General features: G+C 34.0%; 1 protein-coding gene across 3 annotated transcripts in view; it reads right to left on the bottom strand.

The window, feature by feature from the left end:
- Positions 1–24,183, bottom strand: part of EEA1 (early endosome antigen 1) — a 125,016-nt gene that overhangs the window by 39,107 nt on the left and 61,726 nt on the right. For all 3 annotated transcript variants that reach the window (XM_061205423.1, XM_061205425.1, XM_061205424.1), the window contains exons 10-13: positions 20,248–20,364; positions 11,992–12,330; positions 5,651–5,800; positions 4,502–4,621 (exon numbers count right to left, since the gene is read on the bottom strand). In XM_061205423.1, coding sequence (XP_061061406.1) covers positions 4,502–4,621; positions 5,651–5,800; positions 11,992–12,330; positions 20,248–20,364 — 726 coding nt within the window. The remainder of the gene's footprint in view (positions 1–4,501; positions 4,622–5,650; positions 5,801–11,991; positions 12,331–20,247; positions 20,365–24,183) is intronic.

Genomic DNA, 24,183 nt, shown 5'->3' with positions numbered 1-24,183 from the left:
GCGGTGCTATATTATCTTCAGGAATGACCTACCATGATTTTTCTTCCTCTTACCTATAAAATTATATATAGACATATATAATTCAAAAATATTTACACACTACTATATGTAAAATAGATAACCAACAAGGACCTACTATATAGCACAGGGAACTGTACTCAATATTTTGTAATAACTGTAAAAGAAAAGAATCTGAAAAAGAATATATATATATATATATATATATACACACACACATATGCATATGTATGTATGTATTATGTATCACTGAATCATTTTGCTGTATACCTGAAACTAACATAATATTGTAAATCAACTATACTTCAATAAAAATAAATAATAAAGTAAAATATATTTAAATACACACACACACACACACACACACATCCTTTCTTCAAAGGATATCCTTCACAGGATAAGTTTGAATTTACCACCACCCACTGTATCAGTGACATCATAGCTTATGAATACCTTATTCCTTCAGTCACCTCCCCTTCTCCAATATCCTCAATTATTCCCTCTCTTCTAGTCCCTTTGTCCTACATAATAAACATATTCAGGTATCTCTGGTTCTCAAAACCACTTCCTAGACCAAGTCCCACTCCAGTTTCTGCCCAGTCTTTATGCAATTCACATTTTAATTTCAAAAGTAATGCATATTTACTTTCCCAACTCCCTCATCTCTCATTCACTCATCAATCAAAAATCAGACATTCATGTCTATCACTTTATTGAAATTATGTTTCACAAAGTCACTAATTCTTAACTACTTAACCTAATGAATATTTTTCATTTATCATACTGGGCGTCCTCACCACACACCCACATTTGAAGCTGCTGCTTACTCCCAACTTTTGACTCTCCCTAGTCCTTTGGCTTTCACTCTGCAAGGTCTCCTTAATTGCTCTGATCATTCTTTCTTTGAGCTGTTCTTCCTCTACTCATTCATCCTTTAAATGTTAGTGTTTCCCAGAAGTCTTGTGTTACCAGTTGTCTATTTTTCTCATTACACTCTCTCCCTGGTTGATCACATTTATTCTAATAATTCCATCTACCCCATAAATACTGTCTCTCACAGCTAATATATAGCATGGTCCTCTCCTTCAGGCTTTAAATTAATACATCCCATAGGTGCCTCAGGCCTTGTCCAAAACTGAACTCACCGCACTGGCCGTCTTTCTCAAGTTCATTAACACAGCTGATGATACCTCCATTTACCATGTACCCAATGTTATCAGTCTGCAAGCCATTCCCTTTCTCTGTCATTCCCTACAACTATTAATTTACCTCCAAAGTAGTATTCATATTTCTCCAAAGTAGTATTTTACCTCCAAAGTAGTATTTATTTTACCTCCAAAGTAGTATTCATATTTGTCCCTATGATATTTTTTAGCAATTGCTTAAACTAAGACCATCATTATTAGGCTTCCCTGGTGGCGCAGTGGTTAATAATCCTCCTGCCAATGCAGGGGACAGGGGTTTGAGCCCTGGTCCGGGAAGATCCCACACACCGCAGAGCAACTAAGCCTGCCCGCCACAACTACTGAGCCTGCGCTCTAGAGCCCGCAAGCCACAACTCCTGAGCCCACGTGCCGCATCTACTGAAGCCGGGGCACGCTAGAGCCCGTGCTCCGCAACAAGAGAAGCCACCGCAATGAGAAGCCCGTGCACCGCAAAGAGTAGCCCCCGCTCGCCACAACTGGAGAAAGCCCGCGTGCAGCAACGAAGACCCAACACAGCCAAAAATAATAAATAAATAAAAATAAATTGATAAAAAAAAGACCATCATTATTTTTCACCTAAACTACTGCATATATTAGGCTTTTAACTGATCTCCTGTTTCAGAATATTCTCTCCAAAATTCATGTTTTACAAAACCATGAGAATAATCTATTTAAAAATCAAATCTGGCTATGGCACTTCTATCTCAAGACCTTCAATACCTTTCTATCTTCAAGCATAGATAGAAAGGCCTTCCATAAACTTACCCATGTCTAATGCTCTAGGCTCTTCTCCAACTCATCTCTAAATTACACCTTAAGCTCCAGCAAAACCTAACAGTTTAGTTCATACCAGCTTCACTATTCTTTTCCTTGTAACTTCTACTTGGAGTATACTACTCACTATCACCATCTTTGCAACCCAGAAACATCTACACAAACTTTGCAACAGATTGCCCCTTCTAAGGAAATTTTCTGTAACTGCTCTTTTCCAAATTATATCCGAGCTACATAACTGTCTTCTCTATGCTATCATAATAATTTTATACACATATATACACCTAGAACTATACTCATCACATCTCTTTAATTAGTTTTTAGGACTTTTCATAATGAGAGACTTTGCCTGGCCTCTTTGCCATCCTTTTCTTATTCCTCCCCAGAGATTGAGAATTTAACTAACTGGAAAGCTTGGAATAAGGAATCAAGAATGTTTAACTCAGCCCCTTGCTCTCCCCTCAGTCTAAGAGACAACCTGCCTATAAGGAGGTAAAAGGCTGTCATTTCCAGCTTTGTCTGTGACTGGATGAATAAATTTAATTCTGCGGTACATTATAAGAAAGTCCACTTGCCTGCAATCTATGCCAAATTCTCTACCTCATCTTTACTACTCTATTTTTTTTGCTACTCTTTATAATAAAACTCCTAGAGTTATCTATATTCATTGCATCAAACTTCTCTCTTCCCATTTTCTTTTGAACCCTCTCCATCAGGCTTTTGCCCCTCCTTCTCTTTACAAATTGCTCTTACCAATGTCACCAGTGACCTCATGTTGCCAAATCCAATAGGATTCCCAGTCTTCATCTTGTTTGACCTCCATCCTTCCAACTACCCGAGCCAAAATCCTTGGAATCATCCTTGACTTCTCTGCCAATGCCCCATATCAATCTATCGGTAAATCTGTCAGCTTTACCTTTAAAGTATATCTAGAATCTGACCATTTTTCACTACCTGCACTGTTTCCACTCTGATCCAAGCCGTATCATTCTTGTCTCAATTATTATAGTAGTCTCTTAGCTAATTTCTTTGTTTCTACTTATGTGCCCCTACGGCCTACTCTCAATACAGTAGCCAGAGTAATCCTACGAAATTATAAGTCCGATCATGCTACTCCATTGCTCAGAATCCTCCAATGATTTCTCATCTCACAGTAAAATCCTTAAAATTACCTATAAAGCTCGACATGTTCTGATCCTCTGTGATTTCTATGGCTGTGATTCCTATGGCTTTTAACTCTCTTATCACTCACACCACTCCACACACTGGCTTCTTGATGTTCTTGTACACCTTCCCTTCCTTTAGATCTTCTCAAAGATGCCTTCCCTGGCAACCATATCTAACATTGCAGTCCCACCTCCAGATCCCCATTTACTTCCTACTCCCCGTCCCTTTTTTCATCTCCATAGCACTTCCACCATCTAACACACTATATATTTTGCCTATTTACCTTGGCTAGTGTTTGTCTTCCTCACTAAGCTCCATGAGAGCAGACATCTTTGTCTATTTTCTTTGCTGCCATATCCACAAAATCACTTCCTTGGCTAAGAGTAGACATTAATATATATTTGTTGACTGACTGAATGAAAGAACAAATAAATGAATACAATATTTGGATCTCTAACCACCTGACTCCCATGCCACTATCCAAAGTCAGAAGGGAAAGAAAGGCATATTACTTACTGTCTCCTTTCAACTCCAACATTGCTTCTGTGTGTATATCATTAGATTGCCATTTCCTAGAAGGCAGGCACTGTGTCTTACTCAGCTCTCTAATTTCAGTGCTTACCACTGGGCCTGACACACAGTGCTCAATAATATTCAATGAATTAATGAAAGACCGAAGGAATAAATGAATGTCAAATTCAAATTCATTTCAAACATCTGGGTACTATCTTCTGCTCACCATAACAAAAAAAAAAATTTAACTTATTTCAATCTTCTGAGCTATACTATAGAATCTGTACAAATTTAACTCAGTCACATTTTCTATACCTACAATTCCAACGTTCATATGATAGTTCTGAAACAGGGAAAGACATGACCAATAAACAGTAAGTTCTATTGTAGGAAATACAAAATGTTAGTTTTTACTGAGGTAAACTAAACTGAGAAATTTTATTTGCATTTTTAATTTCTAAAATAAGGTATTTTTAATAAACAATAATAAATAAATAATTTATTATGTATAAATAACAATTTAAATAATATATTTTATTTAAATAAATTTAGTAAATTTCTTTAACAGAAATTTAATAAATTTTAAATTTTTATATAAATTTATAATAAGTAACAAATCTATTTATAATAAATATTTTTTTAATATTTTAGAAAAAATTTTCAACAGAGCAATCAAAAGAAAAGATTTTCTGATTATCCAGATACTGAAAATAATCAAAACTCTTCATAATCAAGTACTTTGCATTATCTAGTTTCACCACAACAAAAGGATAATGATTTGGTTAATTTTTGTTTAACAGGCTAAAAATTCAAATACTATTTACCTGAGCTTCACGAAGTTTTGCTGTAGTGCTTTGCTGAAGAGCTTGTTGTTCTTGATGCTGTTGCTTTGTTTTATCTAACTGATGCTGCAATTCTGTGGAATTTGTTACTTTTTCCTTCAACTTAAAAAAAAAAAATGAAGACTATCAGTTGACAACTTAAAGGCATAATGCTATCATATAAATATCTGGTAGTACTTCAGATCTCACAATTCTCAAATCTGAAGAGAAAATTCAATTCAAACAACAGATAAAAATCAACTTTAAAAGCAATATCTCATTACTTATAGAATCGTAATCTCATGATTAAGAAATTATTCCTTAAGAATTGATTCTCATCCTGAAAAGTATAAAATTCTTTCTCCAGGTTGGCATTTAGTTTATTATTGTTTTTATATACTAATATGATCAAGGAATTAATTATATATAATTAATTATATATTTATTTTTAATTAATTATATAATTATATTTGTAACATTATCAATATTTGTTTTACTTTTCTCACAACAATCATAATTATCACTTATTGGGAAACAACAGCATGATCTACCACACTAAGATTTTGGGTCTAGAAGAAAATCTTTTGCTGAAGCTACAGATTTTAACTCTCAGGGTTTGTTCAATTCTAATAAAAGACGTACTTTAATTATAACTTTTACTTTAACCAAATAGCAGTTACCATTTTTGCCAACTACAGCTTAAATTAGGATAGCATACAATCTTATGTTTAATTTTTAAAAGAGAAAATCCTTAAATGCAAACTCAAAGTTTATATGCACCAACTACATGTCATTAATGCCCTCAGCAACTGTTCATTTTTCAGAGTCATTAGGAATTGGTCCTTCCTGGATAGGAAGACTCTTCTTGAGCAGCCTGACAGGTTCACCCGGAGAATTTATCCTGCCTAAAGCTGAAGAGTAGCCTTCTTTGCACATTTTTGTTGAGAACTTTAGGGAATACAATCACAACAAAATGACTTAATGTAGTCAATAAATAGGACGTTTTAATTGGGGAGGAATAAAAGTCCCAACTTAAAGTTAAAAAAATTCAATTAAAGCTCTTGACCATAAAAAGATTAAACACAATATTTAAGGTGCCTCAAATCTATCAATAAATGTACTAATGTAAACTCATTTGAAATGCGAGCTTACCTCTTCTTCTAAACGAGAAAGTTTGAGCTGTAGATCAGCCACTTGTTGTTCTTTATCCATCAGCTTTTCACTTGAAAGCTGTCTCTGTTCCTTCAGTCTACCATGAGCTTCCCCTAGTTGGCGCTCTGTCTCCAGAAGTTTGCTATGTAACTTTAGAAAAGGAAAAAAAAAGTAAGTACATATGTATAAAAACACCTACAATCACCACCATTACTACTACCACCTACTTTCCAAACAATGTTTTATTTTTCACCAATATAAACATAATATATTAATTTTCATGATACTTTAGAGGAACCTAATATCCAACTGAATTTTAATCACATAAATTATGACTCACATAAAACTGTAACCAAACATCACAGGTTTCAGGGTTTTTGCACTCTTTAAAAAAAAAAACAAACAGCAAACCTGAGGCTTTTGTTTAGATATGTGTTGTAATCACTTGAAGAACTTAAATAAAACAAAACTTAAAAATTAAGACACTTTAAGGCACATTCAGACCTATTCCACTGTAGTTTTTAGAATCCCAAAGTGATTCTTGTTGTTTTCCCATAATTATGAACCACCACAACTGACGTCTTACATTTGGGTACTGAATAGAGCACAAAGCATTCTCAAGTCCTCAAACTGGCACACAATTTCTAAATAAAAGAGAGGAAAGAATAGTTTCTTAAAATATTAGGTGATTCTCATTCATTAACTTTAAAATTGCCACCTAGCTAAAACTAAAGGAGAAATTTGTCTTGGTGCTAGAACTATCACTTTCTCAAATTCCTTATTTTCGCTAATACTACCAGAAATAACAGCTGGTTTCTCTTGTGGGATTGGCTGGGGGTGGGTCCATTAAAAAAAAAAAAAGTTTGTATTAATTTTAGAATTACTGCACAAGTGCTGGGAGTACAGAACAAAAAAAGAGTGGCGTGGAGATAAGGATGCAAGACATTCGGCAAGGCTTACACACTAAGAGTACTTCTATACCCCAGCCTCATAACACATTAAATCAAATCTCAGCATGTGCCTCAGCAAAACTGGAAATTAATAACAAGCATTCTATACAATTGCTTTCAATCAAACCCATTCATGTTAAATCTGAAAATATTAAGAATCTATAGCCTTTGTGTCATATATACACTTATATGCTCTATACTTGCATATATCTCCATAAAAATTCACAGTTGGCAAGGAAAAAATAAAGTTCTATCAGAAGAGTGGACACCCACTATTTTCTTATGCTATGAAGCAACCTGCGGCTGTCAAAATATATCCTATCCTCAATAAAGAAAACCGAAGTGGATTTCTAAAGTAAAGCATGCTTCAACCTAACTAAAACAGGAATCAGTAATAGTTAAAGAGAAGACATTTATTTTATTCTTGTCCTAAGCCAGCACCCTGACATCTCTCCATTTTCTTCTTCTTCTTCTTAAAATGCAGTGAATTAGCACTGTAGTAACTACCCAAACCCTCTCCTTCTCACTACAAGAAGTAGATCCAATCCTGGTATGTGAAAGCAAAGGAGCCCTTCAAAGTAAATTCATATTTCAAGCATCTAAGTGCTTGATCTCTTACAGACAGGCATCACCTACGTCTAGTTCCTGAACTTGTTGGATAAGAATCACCCAATATCATTATTAACACAAAGATAATCAGACTTCTCCCCTAGAAGTTTAGATTTAGTACATTTGAGCTGAAGCCCAGAAATCCATGTTTTCATAACAAGAATCAGATGATATTTAGTTTCAGGAATCATTTGCCAAAAAGCGACACTTTAAAAAGCAGCAGTTTTCAATCTCAACTACACAGTACAATCACAGGGGAAACATTTAAATACACCAATGCCCAGGCCTATGCCGGAGATTATGGCATAACTGAGTGGAGGGTGAGGCCTTGATATTGGTAATTTCTTAAATTTCCCCAGGTGATTCTGGTGTGCAGACAGAGTGAAGAACCACCAAATTAAAGATAAGTGTTGCTCTGATGTAGAAAACAAACTTATGGTTCCCAGCGGGTGAGGTGGGGTTGGGGGGGGTAATAAATTGGGAGATTGGGATTGACATGTACACACTACTATATATGGAATGGATGGCTAGTGAGGACCTACTGTGTAGCATGGGGAGCTCTACTCAGTACTCCTCTGGTGGCCTATATGGGAAAGGAGTCTAGAAAAGAGCGGATGTGTGGATGTGTGTGGCTGATTCACTTTTCTGTGCACCTGGAACTGACATGGTATCGTGGGTCGACTATACTCCAGTAAAAATTTTTTATTAAATAAATAAAGATAACTGTTGCTCTGAAGCGAAGATTTACTAAAGGGGTGAAAAAAGAGATATTATATATTGTAAATAACTGTCATTCTTTACTGTACAATCCTGATAAATCCCTGATTATTTATTTACTTACTTACTTACTTACTTACTTATTTATTTATTTATTTATTTATTTATTTATTTATTTATGGCTGTGTTGGGTCTTCGCCTCTGTGCGAGGGCTTTCTCTAGTTGTGGCAAGCGGGGGCCACTCTTCATCGCGGTGCGCGGGCCTCTCACCATCGCGGCCTCTCTTGTTGTGGAGCACAGGCTCCAGACGCGCAGGCTCAGTAATTGTGGCTCACGGGCCCAGCCGCTCCGCGGCATGCCGGATCTTCCCAGACCAGGGCTCGAACCCGTGTCCCCTGCACTGGCAGGCAGACTCTCAACCGCTGCGCCACCAGGGAAGCCCCTAAATCCCTGATCTTTAATAAAGAGATGAATCTCAAATCAAAGCTGCCCAAGGGTGTAAGCAGGCCAAAATCCCTTAAGCCATAATGCCTATACCATTTTATTTATTTTTTAATTTTTTTTTAACATCTTTATTGGAGTATAATTGCTTTACAATGGTGTGTTAGTTTCTGCTTTATAACAAAGTGAATCAGTTATACATATACATATGTTCCCATACCTCTTCCCTCCTATACCATTTTAGAGTAAATATATTAAGGAAAAAGAAGGATAAACTAAGAGTAAAAATAATACATCCTTGAATTATTAATAGAATGGTCTATCCTAAAGTTACATTTTGAGATATACATACATGTATATGTTCTCTGAGAAATTTAGTTTTGTAAACTTATATACATAACTCTTTATTCATTAAGTTCCAATTAATGTTTGCTAAGTGCCAGGCCCTATTCCAAATGCTTCACAAATATTAACTAATTTAATCCTTATAATAATGCTATGAAGACAGTTCCATTTTTATCCTCTTTTTGACAGATGAGCAAACTGAGGTACAAATTAAATAACTCGTCCAAGCTCACACAGCTTGTAGGCCACAGAACTGGAACTCAGAAAGCTGGTTCTTAAATCCACACTCATAAACCACTATGCTATTTGAGATGGCACGTTAGATTATTTTTTTAAATTAAGTTGGATATATGGGTTGGGGAGTGGGAGATACAAACTACTGGGTTAGACAGGCTCAAGGACATACTGTACAACATGGGGAATACAGCCAATATTTCATAATAACTGTAAAGAAAAAGAAACCTTTAAAAATTGTATAAAATTTTTTAAAAATTAAAAAAAGTAAATTGATGTCTAATTGTTTAATTACATAACATCATTATCTGCACATCTGTGGCTATTTTAAAAGTGCTCACGAACACAAATATGAAGAATATGGGGTACTTTGCTTTCAAGTCCTTTGTTGACAATTGACAGCTATCTATTTTTGTCAGCACTGAAATGGGAGCTGAGGACACAGTGGAGAGCAAAACAAACCCAGTTCATCCCTACACTCTTTAAGGACGCTGAAAGAAGGTTTAAGGTGAGGTTCACTTCCATTCTTCCAATAAATACTTACTGAAAGCTCTAAGTGTAGAGGCTGATAGAGTACAGAATAAAACAGATTCCTCAAATTAAGTAGCTCACCGTCCAAAGGGAATGGTAGATAATACGCAAGTAAACTAACTATACAATATAAAGTATTATAAAGAAGAAGCTTGCTGGAATAAAGTAGGGTCCAGAATAAATGGAAAATAAGCTATTGAAATAGAATGGTCCAGAAAGGCTTTATTGAGGAAACAATACCTGAGCAAGCCTTATGAAGAACTGAAGTCAAGAACACTCTAAGAAAAATACATGGGCAAAGGACCTAAGGCAGGAAAGTGCTTTGAAGTGTTGGAGTGTTTGAGGAACTGAAAGGAGATCAGTATGGCTGCTTCACATGTTGGAGACAAGCTTGAAAACAGACATAGTGTGGACCATACTACACACAAGTGCTTACATGACCAAGTAAGATATTTGGATTCAATTCAAAGTGTAAGCAAAGCCACTGAGGTTGTTAAGCAGAGGAATAAAGTGATATCCTTCACATTTTAAAACAAGGCCTCTAGCTTCCATACAGAGAATAGACTAAGGAGGTCTCTAGAAAAAGGAAACCTGTAGAAAGGCTAACACAGTAGCCCAGGTGAGCAACGGCAGCTGCTGAGATTAAGGGTGGTAGCAGTATAGATGAAGAGAAGTGGACAGATTTGAGTCATGCTTTGAAGGTAGAATCCAGACAGCATGCTGAAGAGAAGAAGATAAATGGTATCACTTCAAGGTCTTCAGTACAACCTCTTTATTTTGTACAGAATTGTGACTAAACCAAATAATTATGTACATTCAAGTCTTTGAATAAAAATATTGTTTGAGTAGGTTCTCAAAAATTCCTGATGCGCCTCCACCCACTGACAACCAAATGAAACCCAAATTCCTCAGCCTGCTATTCAAAAGCCTGCATAATAAACTTCCAAATGCTCTTTGGATTCAAAATAGTCCACTACTATTACACATACCCTATCCTCAGAGCAAATGCGTGTCCCTCCCCGGTTCTTGTAATACTTCCCTGCCTCTAGTTTACTTTTCTGCCTGGAAGACCCTCCTGCCTTCAAACTGCTACTTGTCGAAACCCATCCAATATTCACAATTTCAAGCACCACCTCTCTCTCACACAAAGCTTTTCTTGATCACATTAACAGGACAAAATAATTATACAATATGAAGTACTATGGGGGGGAACAAAACAGGAGAGGAAGTCTTCCAAATTCCCATGGTATATGAGATCATTTTATTTTAATTCTCACATTCATTGGTATAGGATAGTACTTGCCTCATCCTCAATGAGATTTACATAATCATTTAAGGCAGGTACTGTTTCCTTTTTCATTTCTGTATCTCCTAATAAACAAGGCATAGTGTCTTTTAGAAACCATAAATGCCCCATTTGTTCATTTGAACTGAAAGGCAAATATCTAAGTTATATTTAAGTTATTCATTGATATCTCCAAGCCTCTGTTTCCTTCGATTATGAATGCCTGCATTTGTTCATTCACTTACTTACTAAAACATCTGCTGATTAATAAGCAAAATGCCAGGTAGTTGGGATAAAAAATGAATAAGACATGGTCCCTGCACCTGAAGAGTTCAGAGTCTAGTGAAGAAAGATACATAAGTTATGATAATATACTATACTGTGATAAGTAAAACAATCAAGATATGTAAATGCTTAAGCCATATCTGGAGGGGGTGGTGGTGAGAAGTGGCAATATGCAGAAAAAGATTTCTGGAAAAGTGACAAGTGGAGTAAGTTGTATTTATCAGGGAGAAGAGAAATAGGAAGAGTATCTCAGGCTAAGAAGACAGAGGACTGATGCCACAAAAGCCAAGTATCACTGCCCTATAAATGAAAATAGTTGAAAATTATCAAAAAAAAAGTGGCTGAGGACTTTAATCTCCCCCAAATTTCCATTTTTCTACCAACTTTAATGTTACCTATAAGAAATAATCAGAATAGAGAATTCAAAAATTAAGTTAATGGCAAAGTCAAAACTTCCATGAATCTTCTTCTGATAGATATTATTTACCTATAAAAAACAGTTGTTAGGACTAATTTGTTTTCTTCTTTTAAAATATCTAATTTTTATATTATTGGTTTAACAGTAATTATATTTTAAAATTTAGTAACAAGAAAAGAAAAAAGATAAGAATTTTTAAATAAAAGAATGATCAACAATTTGAATTATTATAATAGCTAATACCTGCTGAGTACCTACCATGTACCAGGTACCATTCTAAGCAATTCATATGTATTAATTCATAAACACTTCACAATAATACTATATGATAGATACTATCATTTTAAGGGAAATTGAAATTAACAGAAATGAGATCTGACTCAATACTATAGGTTGTGAAAATTAAGAGTTATTTTTTTTAAATGACAACTTTTTAAATGAACTATATTAAGATCAAACAACCATCAAACACACTAAGAAGAAACCATAGGGGGAATTACAATAAATAAAAGTTAACAGCTCTTACTTGATTAATTTCACTTTGGAGTTGTAATCCATGCTGTTCCTTTTCTTCTCTCTGTTGTTGTAGCTGTTTAAACTCTGCCTTAAGATGCTGGTACTTGGTCTCCACTTCTGATAATTCTTCTTTGAGCTTTTGAGTAGCCTCTCCCTTTTCACCTAGCTCTGCCTGTATTCTCTGCAGTGAGGTTTCAGATGCAGATAACCTTGACTGAAGCTGTTGACAATCTAGGTCTTTTTGATGAAGGCTTGCTTGTATATTCTTTTTACTCATACATTCTTCATTATGTTTCTCCTCTAACTGAGTATAGTCCAGTTCTTTCTTCTGCAACTTTTCAGTCAAGTTCTGAAATATCAATTTAAAATTTTTTTTCTTTTCCTAATATTTTTAATTATTCTAATTATTCAAATAATCTTTAGAGCAATATCATTTCCTACTAAATGTTTTAGTAAATATTATAATATAAAAAGAGTGAAAATATTTTAACCGAGAAGAATTAAATTGTTATATACTAACTTATGGTTTTATTATTGGTCTACTTGACTAAGCTCTATTAATATAATTTTTAAATTACCAACAAAATTTTGACATAAAATGAAAACACTAAAATCTACTAACTAGATTCTTTAGGCTATGCAACATATTTATAATCTCCCATTTGAGTTAAAAATTGAAACTACCCCTCTATTATCAAAAATTACTTTAAGTAATAATATGGCAATTCTGATCTTTGGCTTTGCAATTTCATAATTGGTAAGAGCTTTAGCAATAACAATACCATTTACTGCTCTAGTATGCCTGATTCTACTGATTCCTCATTTTTGCTCTTCTTGACAAACATCATTTTTAAGAGTCAAAAGTTTAAGACTTACTCAAATTTCTTTCTAGGTGTGTAAAACAGTGATCTAAAAATATCACTTACCTGCCTTATATTTGTTATTTTACCCAATACTATCAAGTACAAAATATAAAAATGACACCTCCAATCAAAGATCTGGATCAACCAGCCTAATCAAATGTTAAAGTCTGGGCTCAGTGGAGTTTTTACGACTAATATTGAACATTTTTAGTCAAGGTATTTACACACAAGATATGGATCAGAATTTTGACTCAACTCTGTAAGAAAGATAGCCAGGAAAAGAAGCCACTATAAGCAGCTGATGAGTCAATCATGGACATTTATTATACTCATTTTTATATACAGTGTGCTAGAAGGGGATAATATAGAAATAGTGGAGGGCAAGCAAAACTTCTGGCCTTTAAACAGACTATAATCTAAATGAAACACATTTAAAATTTTTTTTCTAAGTTAAAACATAATGCACAAACACAGATTAATACAAAAACTGTGTTAAATTTCTCAAGTGCACAATTTTTTTAAAAATGAAAAGAGCAAAGTCAGGTGGGGCTAACTAGTAAGTTACAATCACCTGAAAACAAAGTTTGAACTTGGTAAAGTAGTGAGAGGAGTTAAGGACTAGGTATACATGACTCATGCCATCTGCTCTATACAAAAAGACACAAAGGAACAGACAAACAAGTTGCAAGTGGGGACACAGGGGAGTAATAAGTTTAGATAATAGAGTGGGAAAGGCAGCAGTAATGTTTCTTAAACACGTGTCTGAGAAAAAGTTCATTAATGTAAATTATCAAGTAGAAATATACTATAGAAAAAGCAGTGTCAAAAAGATATAAGTATATGTAAGAAAGACAAAATGGGAGACAAAGTAAAAAGAGCACCCAGAAGTTTTCAGCAAAATTAGCAAAGAAATGTGTCTTGACTAACCAACAGACACAGAACAAAAGAGGTAGAGCCAAAAGACTAGAGAAGAACAATAATAATTTTGAGTCAAACTACCTGTTAGGAAAGTTCTCTTTTTATAAACATTTTTTTGTCTTACTCGTTAGTAACTCCACATCTTTCTTGACTTGATTTCATACTTTTTCTTTTAAGAAAATAATATTTATTTTAGAATTCATAAGCTAAATTAAGTCTATTCATTGATCATTATAAATGCCTTGTATCTTTTCAAAGAAAATTCTAAGTTACTAAATTTTATGAATGCAACCATGCTCACAAATACTTCGGTGGGATATAATTTTAAAACATGCTACAAAAATTAAGGCTAGTAATGAGGTAGTGAGCCTTCCTCATAGGCTTACTCATAAAGTGCCCAAGTAATCCTACTAGTTCTATACATAAAGGACCCATCAGACAGCTTTACTCTTTAAGAAGCAAAAATACATTACAACCATTCACTTTAAAATTCACTTATCCTAAAAAATTAATCAAAATCTTCCTGCTTTATTGCACAGATGAGATAATTAAATTTTATTTAAAGGAACCTAAACTACTTTCTTTTTAAATAACCTAATCCACTCACATTATATATATTTTTATATGCAAAAGGCTTACTATATTTAGTATCACAAACTTTTTATTCTTATTATGGTCTTCTCATGGAATCTGAAGCAAAAAGTCTAGTGAATACATGGTTTTTGAAGATTGATTTTTTTTTAAGTACAGTAGAATCCATTAAAGAAAACAGTCAGTGCACTTTCACTTCTCCATATTAATCCTTACAACAAAAGATGCGACAGACATTATCATCCCCATTCTGTGGATGAAGAAGCTAAAGCTGAAAGAACCTGATATGACTTGGCCAGGTAGCAAGAGTCACATATGATGATTCTAAGTCCAATAAAGTTTTCACAACACAATTCAGACACTCAGTGAGTCAATTCAGGCTTCCCAAAGCATACACTATTCAAGTTTAAATTATAAAATGAATGTTAAGCTTAACTCATAACATAATTATCATTTGAGTAAGCAAAATTCTTTCCTTCCGAATGTCCAGTCCTCTTTTGACTTCCTCACCAATTGTTCTTTCAACATATTTCCCTACAGAGACAATTTCCCTGTATTAGACTCTGTTATTCACTTGTTACTAGCCCAGGTAATGAGAAGAAATGCAAAAAGAATGGCATTTTTTATTGCTTGATAGCTTACAAAGTGGTTTCAAGGATCTCATCTCGTTTGTTCCTCAAAACAGCTTTGTGAGAAAGAACAAACTGAACTACTTGTACCTCTCCAATATCTTATATTTTGTGCTCTTACATGTCCCCATGCCTTCTGTATCTAGCTCTCAAAATGAAATGCCATGTGACATGCTCCTAAGCATCCTTAAAGACTAAGCTAAAGGGACTTCCCTAGTGGCGCAGTGGTTAAGAATCCGCCTGCCAATGTAGGGCACACAGGTTCAATCCCTGGTTCGGGAAGCTCCCACATGCCGCGGAGCAACTAAGCCCGCGCCCGAGCACCACAACTACTAAGATTGCGCGCCAAGAGCCTATGCTCCGCAACAAGAGAAGCCACCTCAGTGAGAAGCCCGCACACCGCAACGAAGAGCAGACCCCGCACACCACAACTAGAGAAAGCCCACACACAGCAACGACGACCCAACACAGCCAAAAATTAATTAATTAATTTAAAAAAAAAAAAAAAAAGACTAAGCTAAAAGGTTATGTCTTCAACAAGAGTCTTTCCTGATTTACTAGGCAGTAATTTAGGAAAACATCCACCTTGGTCTTGACTCAACTCTGCATCACAAAACTTACAGTAAATAAAAACAGTAACAACAAACATTCACTGAGGTGCTTACTCTAAGCCAGGCAGTGGTCTAAGCACTTCAACATCTATTAATTTTTTTAATACTCATATCAATCCTAAGAGGCAAATAAGTATAACAGTACTTCTTAGCAGAAGAGGAAAGAGACTTTGAGAGGCTCTGTGTTACAGCCAGTCAGTGACAAAGCTGGGATTTAAACATGCCTTTGACCACTGTACTATGCTGTTCATCTCAATATACCACTTTGCAATACAGTGGTAATACACAGCAATACAACTACTTGCCATATCTGGCTTCTGCTTTGGCCTATGAGCATCTTAATACTGAGACTGTTGGAAAGCGGAGAGCAATGAAGGATGGAAAATGGGTAAGAGGTGAGACCCAAATAATAACTCAGTCTCTAACAATGACCTATATTGATCATATTAGTAGCTTTAAATAAGCATATGATTTTGTTCAGAATTTATATGGAAATAGTTAATTAAATTGAGCTGCAGAATTTTGTTTAAATGTCAGCATATGATTCATAACACTTGGATATCACCACTGTCAACAATCATGGTTTGCCAAGGACTTGGGTGAGGAGAGGTCAGGGAGCAAGGATAATAAAAAAAGGTAGATGCACATCTGTGCTTGCTCTAACTGGAGAAAAAAATCCTAAACAGGAAAACACTTCAAAAAAAAATTTGAAGTCTTACTATTAGTAAGATTAGTAGAAAATCCTATTATTCCCTAATCAAAAATATTCTAATTTTACCATACTAAACCATCTTGAGTCCATGTATTATTCATAAAAAAAAACATAGTACTTCCTTTAATAGTGTGAATGTATACATGCATGTGTGAATATATACATATATATACACACACACACAACCTGTGCTTCATTATCCCTTATTAATAGTTTAATGTTTCAAAAAGACAAAATAAATTACACTGATCATAAACATCCATTGTGTGTACACCTCTAGTAAATTTCCAAGAGGTAGAAGGTCAACTCTGAGCTCAAAGAAATTAAAAATCAAACTGAGGGACAAAGATAAAACTAGAGTATACGTGGAAGTTTTCTACATATAGCTTGACAGGAGGGAAAAAAGGGGGGTAGGGAGACACAGAGGTTTTCATAAAACATAAAAAAGATTAAATTTTAAAAACCAGTCAGCACCAGGAGTATACGGAAAAATGGACAATGGTAAACTGGTATAATTACTCTGAAAAATAGTTTGGGATCACCTAGTAAATTTGATTATGTATATAGCCTATAACCCAGCAATTTCATGTGAGACTACATAATAGAGAAATTCTTAGACAAATGCATGAGATTTGTATGTGAATGTTCATAGCCGCAATATTTGAAATAGCAAGAAAAAAGAAAAACTGTGAAAAAATAGGAAGTATATATGGGTCACTTCTGCTGCATAATATAACTGTCATACAGAAGAGCATTTATGTGATTGAATTATAAACTGAGCTAGTTGCTTTTTTCCATGAAACACCATTTTTAAGAATGACAGACAAACTATGACTATTCAGATTTGGGGAGGAAGAAAATCTGTCACTTCAAAGGATAGAACTGATAGTATTGGTTGCCAATGATAAAATTCAAGCTTCCAAATGAAGCTTAGAATTTTGGAAAACTTGTATCCACCACCATGAGCTTGACACTTCCTCATACGTATAAGGTATTCTAAGATTGATGGTGATATTGACAAATGTGATTAGTTTTATATTGTACAGTGAAATGTGTCAATATTTGGAAAAAAAATCTGCATAACTCAGTGAACCAATATTTTCCACATGACTAATGCATAATGTTACAAAATCATGCACAGGAAAGACCCATTCAAAAGGCAAGACAGAGGAAAAAATTTTATTGTTACAAAGTACAAAAATTGCATTACTATGGTTTCAGATTCTACACTGTAATTAACTTTTGAGAAACTATACTTTAGTTTCAGTTTAATATCAAATAAAAATAGCTACAATTATCTGAAAAAGCTATTAAGATAGTCCTCCGTTTTCCAACTACACATCTGTGAGACTAAATTTTCTTCACACGCTTCAAACATATCACAACAGATTAAATGTAAAAGCAGATATGAGAATTAATGAAGTCATTAAAGCAAAGCCAACAAATTCACCATACCTTTGAGTAAAAAGATTTAATAACTTCCTATTCCTCCACCACCAAAAAAGTAAAGACATGGGAAAAAAAAGTACTGATACCAATACCTGCCCTATCCCAAAACTAAATATTATCTGTTGCTCATCTTTAAAGAACCAAGGCAGAAAATATTAACATTACAGAATACAGAATAAGAACAAAGTTGGAGGTCTCATACTTTCTGATTTCAAAACTTATTGAAACATTCAGTAGTCAAAACAATGTGGTACTGGCATAAAGAAAGACGTATAGACCAACAGAGGAAGACTAGAGAGCCCAGAAATAAACACTCACATACATGGTCAAATGATTTTCAACAAGGGCTCCAGGACCATTCAATAGGAAAAGGACAGTCCTTTCAACAAATGGTGCTGGGAAAACTGGATTTCCATATGCAAAAGAATGAAACTGGACCCTTACCTTACACTATTAAAAAAAAATAATTCAAAATGAATCAAAGACCTAAAACTATAAAACTATTAGAAGAAAACATAGGTGAAAAGCTTCATGACGCTGAACTTAGCAATGATTTCTTGGATATGGCACCAAAAGCATAGCAACAAAAATAAAAATAGATAAATTGAATTCTCTCAAATTTAAAACTTCTGTGCATCAAAGGTGTGATACTGTAAAACATACATTTGGTCTTGGTCCCCATTCCTGGAACCAGGCTCCTAAAACCCCAGGAATTCCCTATGTGATAAGAGCAATAAAGATATCCTTTGTTATTCCTAACAAGCCCCTTTCAACCACCTATGAGTTCGTATTCATGAAGTGATTTTTTAGAAAGCCCTAAGGATGGGGGTTGGTTGCCAGGGGAACCAACCTTGAAGAAAAGTTTGGAACTTTCAGTCCCACCCCGACCTCCAGGGAGGGAAGAGGGGCTAAAGGTTAAATTAATCACCAGTGGTCAATGATTTAATCAATCATGCCTGTGTAGGAAGAAGGAAAGGGTTTTGAGAGACTCTGAGTTGGTGAACACGTGGAGAGCACCCAGAGAAAGCATGGAAGCTTCAAACCCTTTCACACATATCTCGCCCTATGCATCTCTTCCATCTCACTGTTCTTATGTTATAGTCATCTATAATAAGCCAGTAATCTAGTAAGTAAAATGTCTTCCCAAATTTTGTGAGTTACTCTAGCAAATTAATCACACCGGAGGCAGGGGATTGGGAACCTCCCATTTATAGCCAGTTGGGCAGAAGTACAAGTAACAAGATGGACTTTCAGTTGGTATCTGAATTGGGGTGCGTGGGGGAGGTAGGGTTGGGGCGCTCAGGCACAGCCCTGCAGGACTGCACCCTTCATCTGTGGAATCTGATGCTAGCTCCAGGTAAGCAGTGTAAGAGTTGAGCTAAACTGCAGGACACCCAGCTGGTGTTGAGAACCGTTAATATACGGAACACCCTCACATCTGATGTCAGAAGTGAAGCTGTAGTACAGTATTGAGAGTACAGACACACAGGAGCGTTTTTCCTTTATAAAAAGATACAATCAACAGAGTGAAAAGGCAACCTAAGAGAAAATATTTGCAAATCATATATCTGATAAGGGGTTAATATCAAAAACATATAAAGAATTCCTACAACTCAACACAAAAACACAAACAACCCAAAGAAAATTACATAGCCAACAAGCATATGAAAAGATGCTAAACATCTTAATCATTAGGGAAATGCAAATCAACCATGAGGAGATACCACCTTAGCATTCATTAGGATGGTTACTATAAAAAAAACAGACAAATAAAAATCACAGAAAATAACAAATGTTGGCAAGGATGTGAAGAAACTGTTGAATCCTTGTGCACTGTTGATGAGAATTTAAAAGGATATAGCCACTATGGAAAACAGTATGGTGATTTCTTCAAAAAACTGAAAATAGAATTACTAATATGATCCAGCAATTCCAATTCTGGGTATCTACCCAAAAAAAAATGAAAGCAGGATCACAAATAGATATTTGTATACCCACGTTGAAAGCAGCACTATTGACAATAGAACTAGCCAAAAGAAGGAAGCAACAGATGATAGATAATACAATATATACATACAATGTAATATAACCTGAAAAAGGTAGGAAATTCTGACACATGCTATAACATGAATGAACCTTGAGGACATTATCCTATGTGAAATAAGCCAAACACAAGAAGACAAATACTGTATGATTCCACTCATATGAGTTACTTAGAATAGTAAATTCATAGATACAGAAAGTAGAAGGGGTTTGGGGCAGGGGAGACAGTGAATGGGGAGTTGTTTAATGAGTGTTGAGTTTTAGTTTTACAAGATGAAAAGACTTCTGAAATTGGTTGCATAACAATGTGAATGTAAATAACACTTAAAAAAAAAACCCACACAGAACAAGTCATACTGTACTGTGCCAATATATAAATAACATACACAAGATTAAAATTTAAGGTCTATAAAATCAATTCACCATTATATGTAGTTTTTAAATTCTCACCTGATTTTTTTGTGTTAATTCATTAACTGAACTTTTAAGTTTTTGTAGTTCCTGCACATACACAGCAACTTCCTGGGGGCCTTTGGCAAGTTCACTCCTCAGCTGGTTTATTGTGGCCTAAAAGGAAAAAAAAAAATTAGAGCAAACTAAAATAAAAAAGGAAATGGAAGCATCCAAAGGTTTTCAGATTACATAGATTTTTGTCATTGTTGTTGAACTGAAATAACTCAGAAATTTCAACTTGATTCTTTATCTTACCACCCCTACATCTTTTCTGGCTGAAAATTAATTTTTAAAATTTATCCAAAATATACAACTTCATTTATTTAATAATACATGAAATGAAAGGTTGACATCCTATTTTATGTGTCTGAAGTAAGCACCAAACTGCAAACTTGAATTTACTGGCTTTAAATTCTATACTTTAATCCTCCTGAATTTAAAAAGGATATGCAAGTTATGCCTATATTTTCTCCCAGTTTCTGTGCACAGCCTTTTTTTTACTTCAGAATCATGTTAAATGCAACAACCAACATAGAATTACCTTTGAAAGTGGTGAATCATCTTTTGGACTGCAATGGAAAGTATTTGTCCAAAGAAGTTATCAAACATAAGCTATATATAGTTTTATTAACCTGGATCACTCTATGATCATGGAGAATAGCTGGGTATGAATTTGCTTTAATGCATTTAATATTGTTTAAATGAAAATTAATGTCTATAATGAAAACAATGGTTTAATCATTTAATAAATAAGGTAAGAGAAAGATAAGCAAAGAGCCTGGAAATACAAGCTTCCTATACATGAAAGCTTCAACCACTAGAGAGAGACTAAGTACTGCCTTTTAAGTATGGTTTCCTGCAAGTGATATTAACAGGAGAACTTTTTCATTTCTAATACTGCTTACTGGCTTTACTTTTTACATTCTTAACGTTACGATTATTTTCATTGCCTATATTCTTCATCAGTAAATAAACTATAATATGAATACAATAAATTTCTTAATTTTTTTAAATGAACACATTGCAGTTACCTATATCATATATTACAAGTGAGTACTTTCATCTTCAAGAAAAAATCTTAGAAGGCTACTAATTTATTGTGACAATAATGCCAAGTGATCTTTTGCTACTTCTTTTGGAAAGCCTTCCAGAATGTGTGGCCCTTTTTTTTGTTAAAGGATTCTCATTGTAATAAAACCAAATCCACTGTGGATGAAGGTATAAGGATAATGGATGAAGGTATAAAGTTTTAGAAACAAACTAGTAAACAAGGTAACTGAACTGAATGATCAAACACTTGGGCTTATTTTAATAACCATAAATTAATGAAACTAGTTTTTTGAGTGCTTTCCAAACTGGTTTAAAGTCAATAAAAAGAGGTTTCAAAAATGTTTTGGGGAATGACAGCACGTCTGAGATATGTTTATGACCTGATTTTTAAGGAAAACATGTATATAAAATATACTTCAAAGAAGAAAAATGTTTAAGTATTCATGTATTTTTAACTGTTTTCAAGTAAAAAGTATATCCTAAACACTTTCTGTCTTGAACTGGTCGTGTAACCTTGAAATGGATATAGGTATTGGAAGTTTATTTCAATTTGCTATGTCTAACAACTTTGAATCTCAGAATCACTTTCTATTAGCAACATTATGGATGTTAATAAAAATATTAGGAACAATCCAGCTACTTTAAATTAGTATGTTTTAATCATGTAGTACAAATGCCTAATTATCATACAGGAAAATAAATTATCGTATTTAAATCCCTACTTCTAACTCTCTCTTCAAAGGAATTACTAGAATATCTCACACATAATAAACAGAAATAAGTAACAGTGTACTAAAATGCAAATTTTGAGTATATTTCATTAAAATACCATGATTCCACATTAAAGTTTATAAGATACAGTTAGCCATGTGTAACATCTATCTAGTATCTATCTTGCTGATAAATGCCAACATATAAAAGGAACTAAACAAAGAAAATGTAAAGCAAATGTATCCTTTTAGATACAGTAACATAAATAATTTTATAATGTATCCTTTGTACACTAAATATGTATATGTTTTTAAACTAGAATTTTTAAAAATATAAAAGCAAGCATTTAAAATTTTTCACTTTACTCAAGGGGGGAAAAAAGAAAGATGTGGGAAAAGCATACACCTAAAGGTACATTTTAGTTATGGGGAAGGGGAGGAACAGGAGTGAATTATAGGACACTTTCACTCTCTCTACTGCACATTATGAGTCGTTTTAATTTCTGACAGTGATCATATGTTTCTATTTAAAAAAAAATAAAGACTGAAGAAAGACAAAATTTCAAAGGAAATAAATACATTCACTATAGCAATATCACTATGGGTGAAATTCAAAAAGAAGGTTCTTCAAGTCACACAGACAGTCCTCACTAGTTAATAGGACAAGCTCATCTGTGCCTAGAAATCTTTAGCACTTGCACTCTCTCTTCCTGGGAATGCTGCTCCCAATTCTTCACCCTGCTTCTTGCTTACTTCATTCTTCTCCCATGTATCCTCTTTGAGGATACCTTCCCTGATCATTCTATCTAAAATTGTCCCACATTATTGCCAGCCCCACTACTGTCCATATCCTGCTTTGTTTTTCTATATAGCACTTAGCATTAACTGACTTTCTATCATGATTTGGTTTACTTATATATTATTTGGTTTCCACAAAGGAATATAAGCTTTATGAGAGCAGGCACTGTATCTTATTCACTGTTGTATTTCCCACATGTAAAATAGTTGCTGACACTCAGGCATTCAAAAAATACTCACTAAAGGGATGAATGACTCTATCTCCAAGAAGTTACAAGATATTTGTACACAAGGAAACAGTATATAAGACCCTATATAGTTTGCATTTCCTTGAAGCCACGTTATTGAATTTAACATCGAATTTTTACTAAAAAATTTTAAATTACAAAATAATTAAGGAAAAATATTTCATGCAAACCTCCTGCTAGTGCTTTAAGATTATAATTATTGTCCTAATATTCTACTAGTTTTAGTAAATAATCATTTTAAAGATGGTTAAAAATTTGCTTGATTAATAAAACAAAAATGAGCATATGTTTGAAGTTCTGAGATTGCCTTAAAACACAAAATTGCCATATGGTGCTAGAAGGTGCTATATTAAAAGTAGTACTAAACTACTAATATTAAAAAGCCTTCCAAAAACACATTACCTCAAGTTTAAGCATCTCCATTAGAAAGCAGAAAAAAATAAAATAAAATGATGGATGAAAGGTGGAAGACAAGACTGACAAAAGTACACATTGACCATACAATAAAAAGTCCAAACACACCTCTAAATCTGATCCCTTATACTAGCATTCGCTTAAATGATACTTAAATGCTCTCTTTAGTAACTATGCATGAGTGTAATCATACTTATTCCATCTCTTTATAACCTTTTTAGCTTTAAAAATTGGGATTCAAATAAGTATATTTGGAATAAAAATTAAATTCTTAAAAAATCATTTCCATTAAAGACAACACCAAATATAAGTTGATTACAGCTTTGATATTTTTAATAATGTAGATTTTTATGAATAATACTTTTATTAACCTTAACTTCTGATCTAAAGAAAAGCTAATTATTTAAAAAGTACTTTTAAATGCTTTAGAATGAGTTATTTTTCTATATGCCTTCTAAAATATCTAGATTTTTTTTATGACATTCTAGCTTTATTTTTTTTTTTCACACACACTGTATTTTATTTTTACAAGAGATAAATAGACTGACACCAAGCATTGTACATGGATGACCACAACAAAAGCAACAATGATTGCAATTACCAAACATGAAACACACTCATACTATGTCATAATATTGACATTCAGTCCAGTAATCCTCCACTGTAACAGCTCCTTTACTTTGCAGTGAAAATTGATTTGTATATTCTTTGCC

This window comes from Eubalaena glacialis, chromosome 11 (assembly GCF_028564815.1).
Source record: "Eubalaena glacialis isolate mEubGla1 chromosome 11, mEubGla1.1.hap2.+ XY, whole genome shotgun sequence".
Taxonomy (NCBI): Eukaryota; Metazoa; Chordata; class Mammalia; order Artiodactyla; family Balaenidae; genus Eubalaena; species Eubalaena glacialis.
This window is presented reverse-complemented; position numbering and strand designations above follow the sequence as displayed.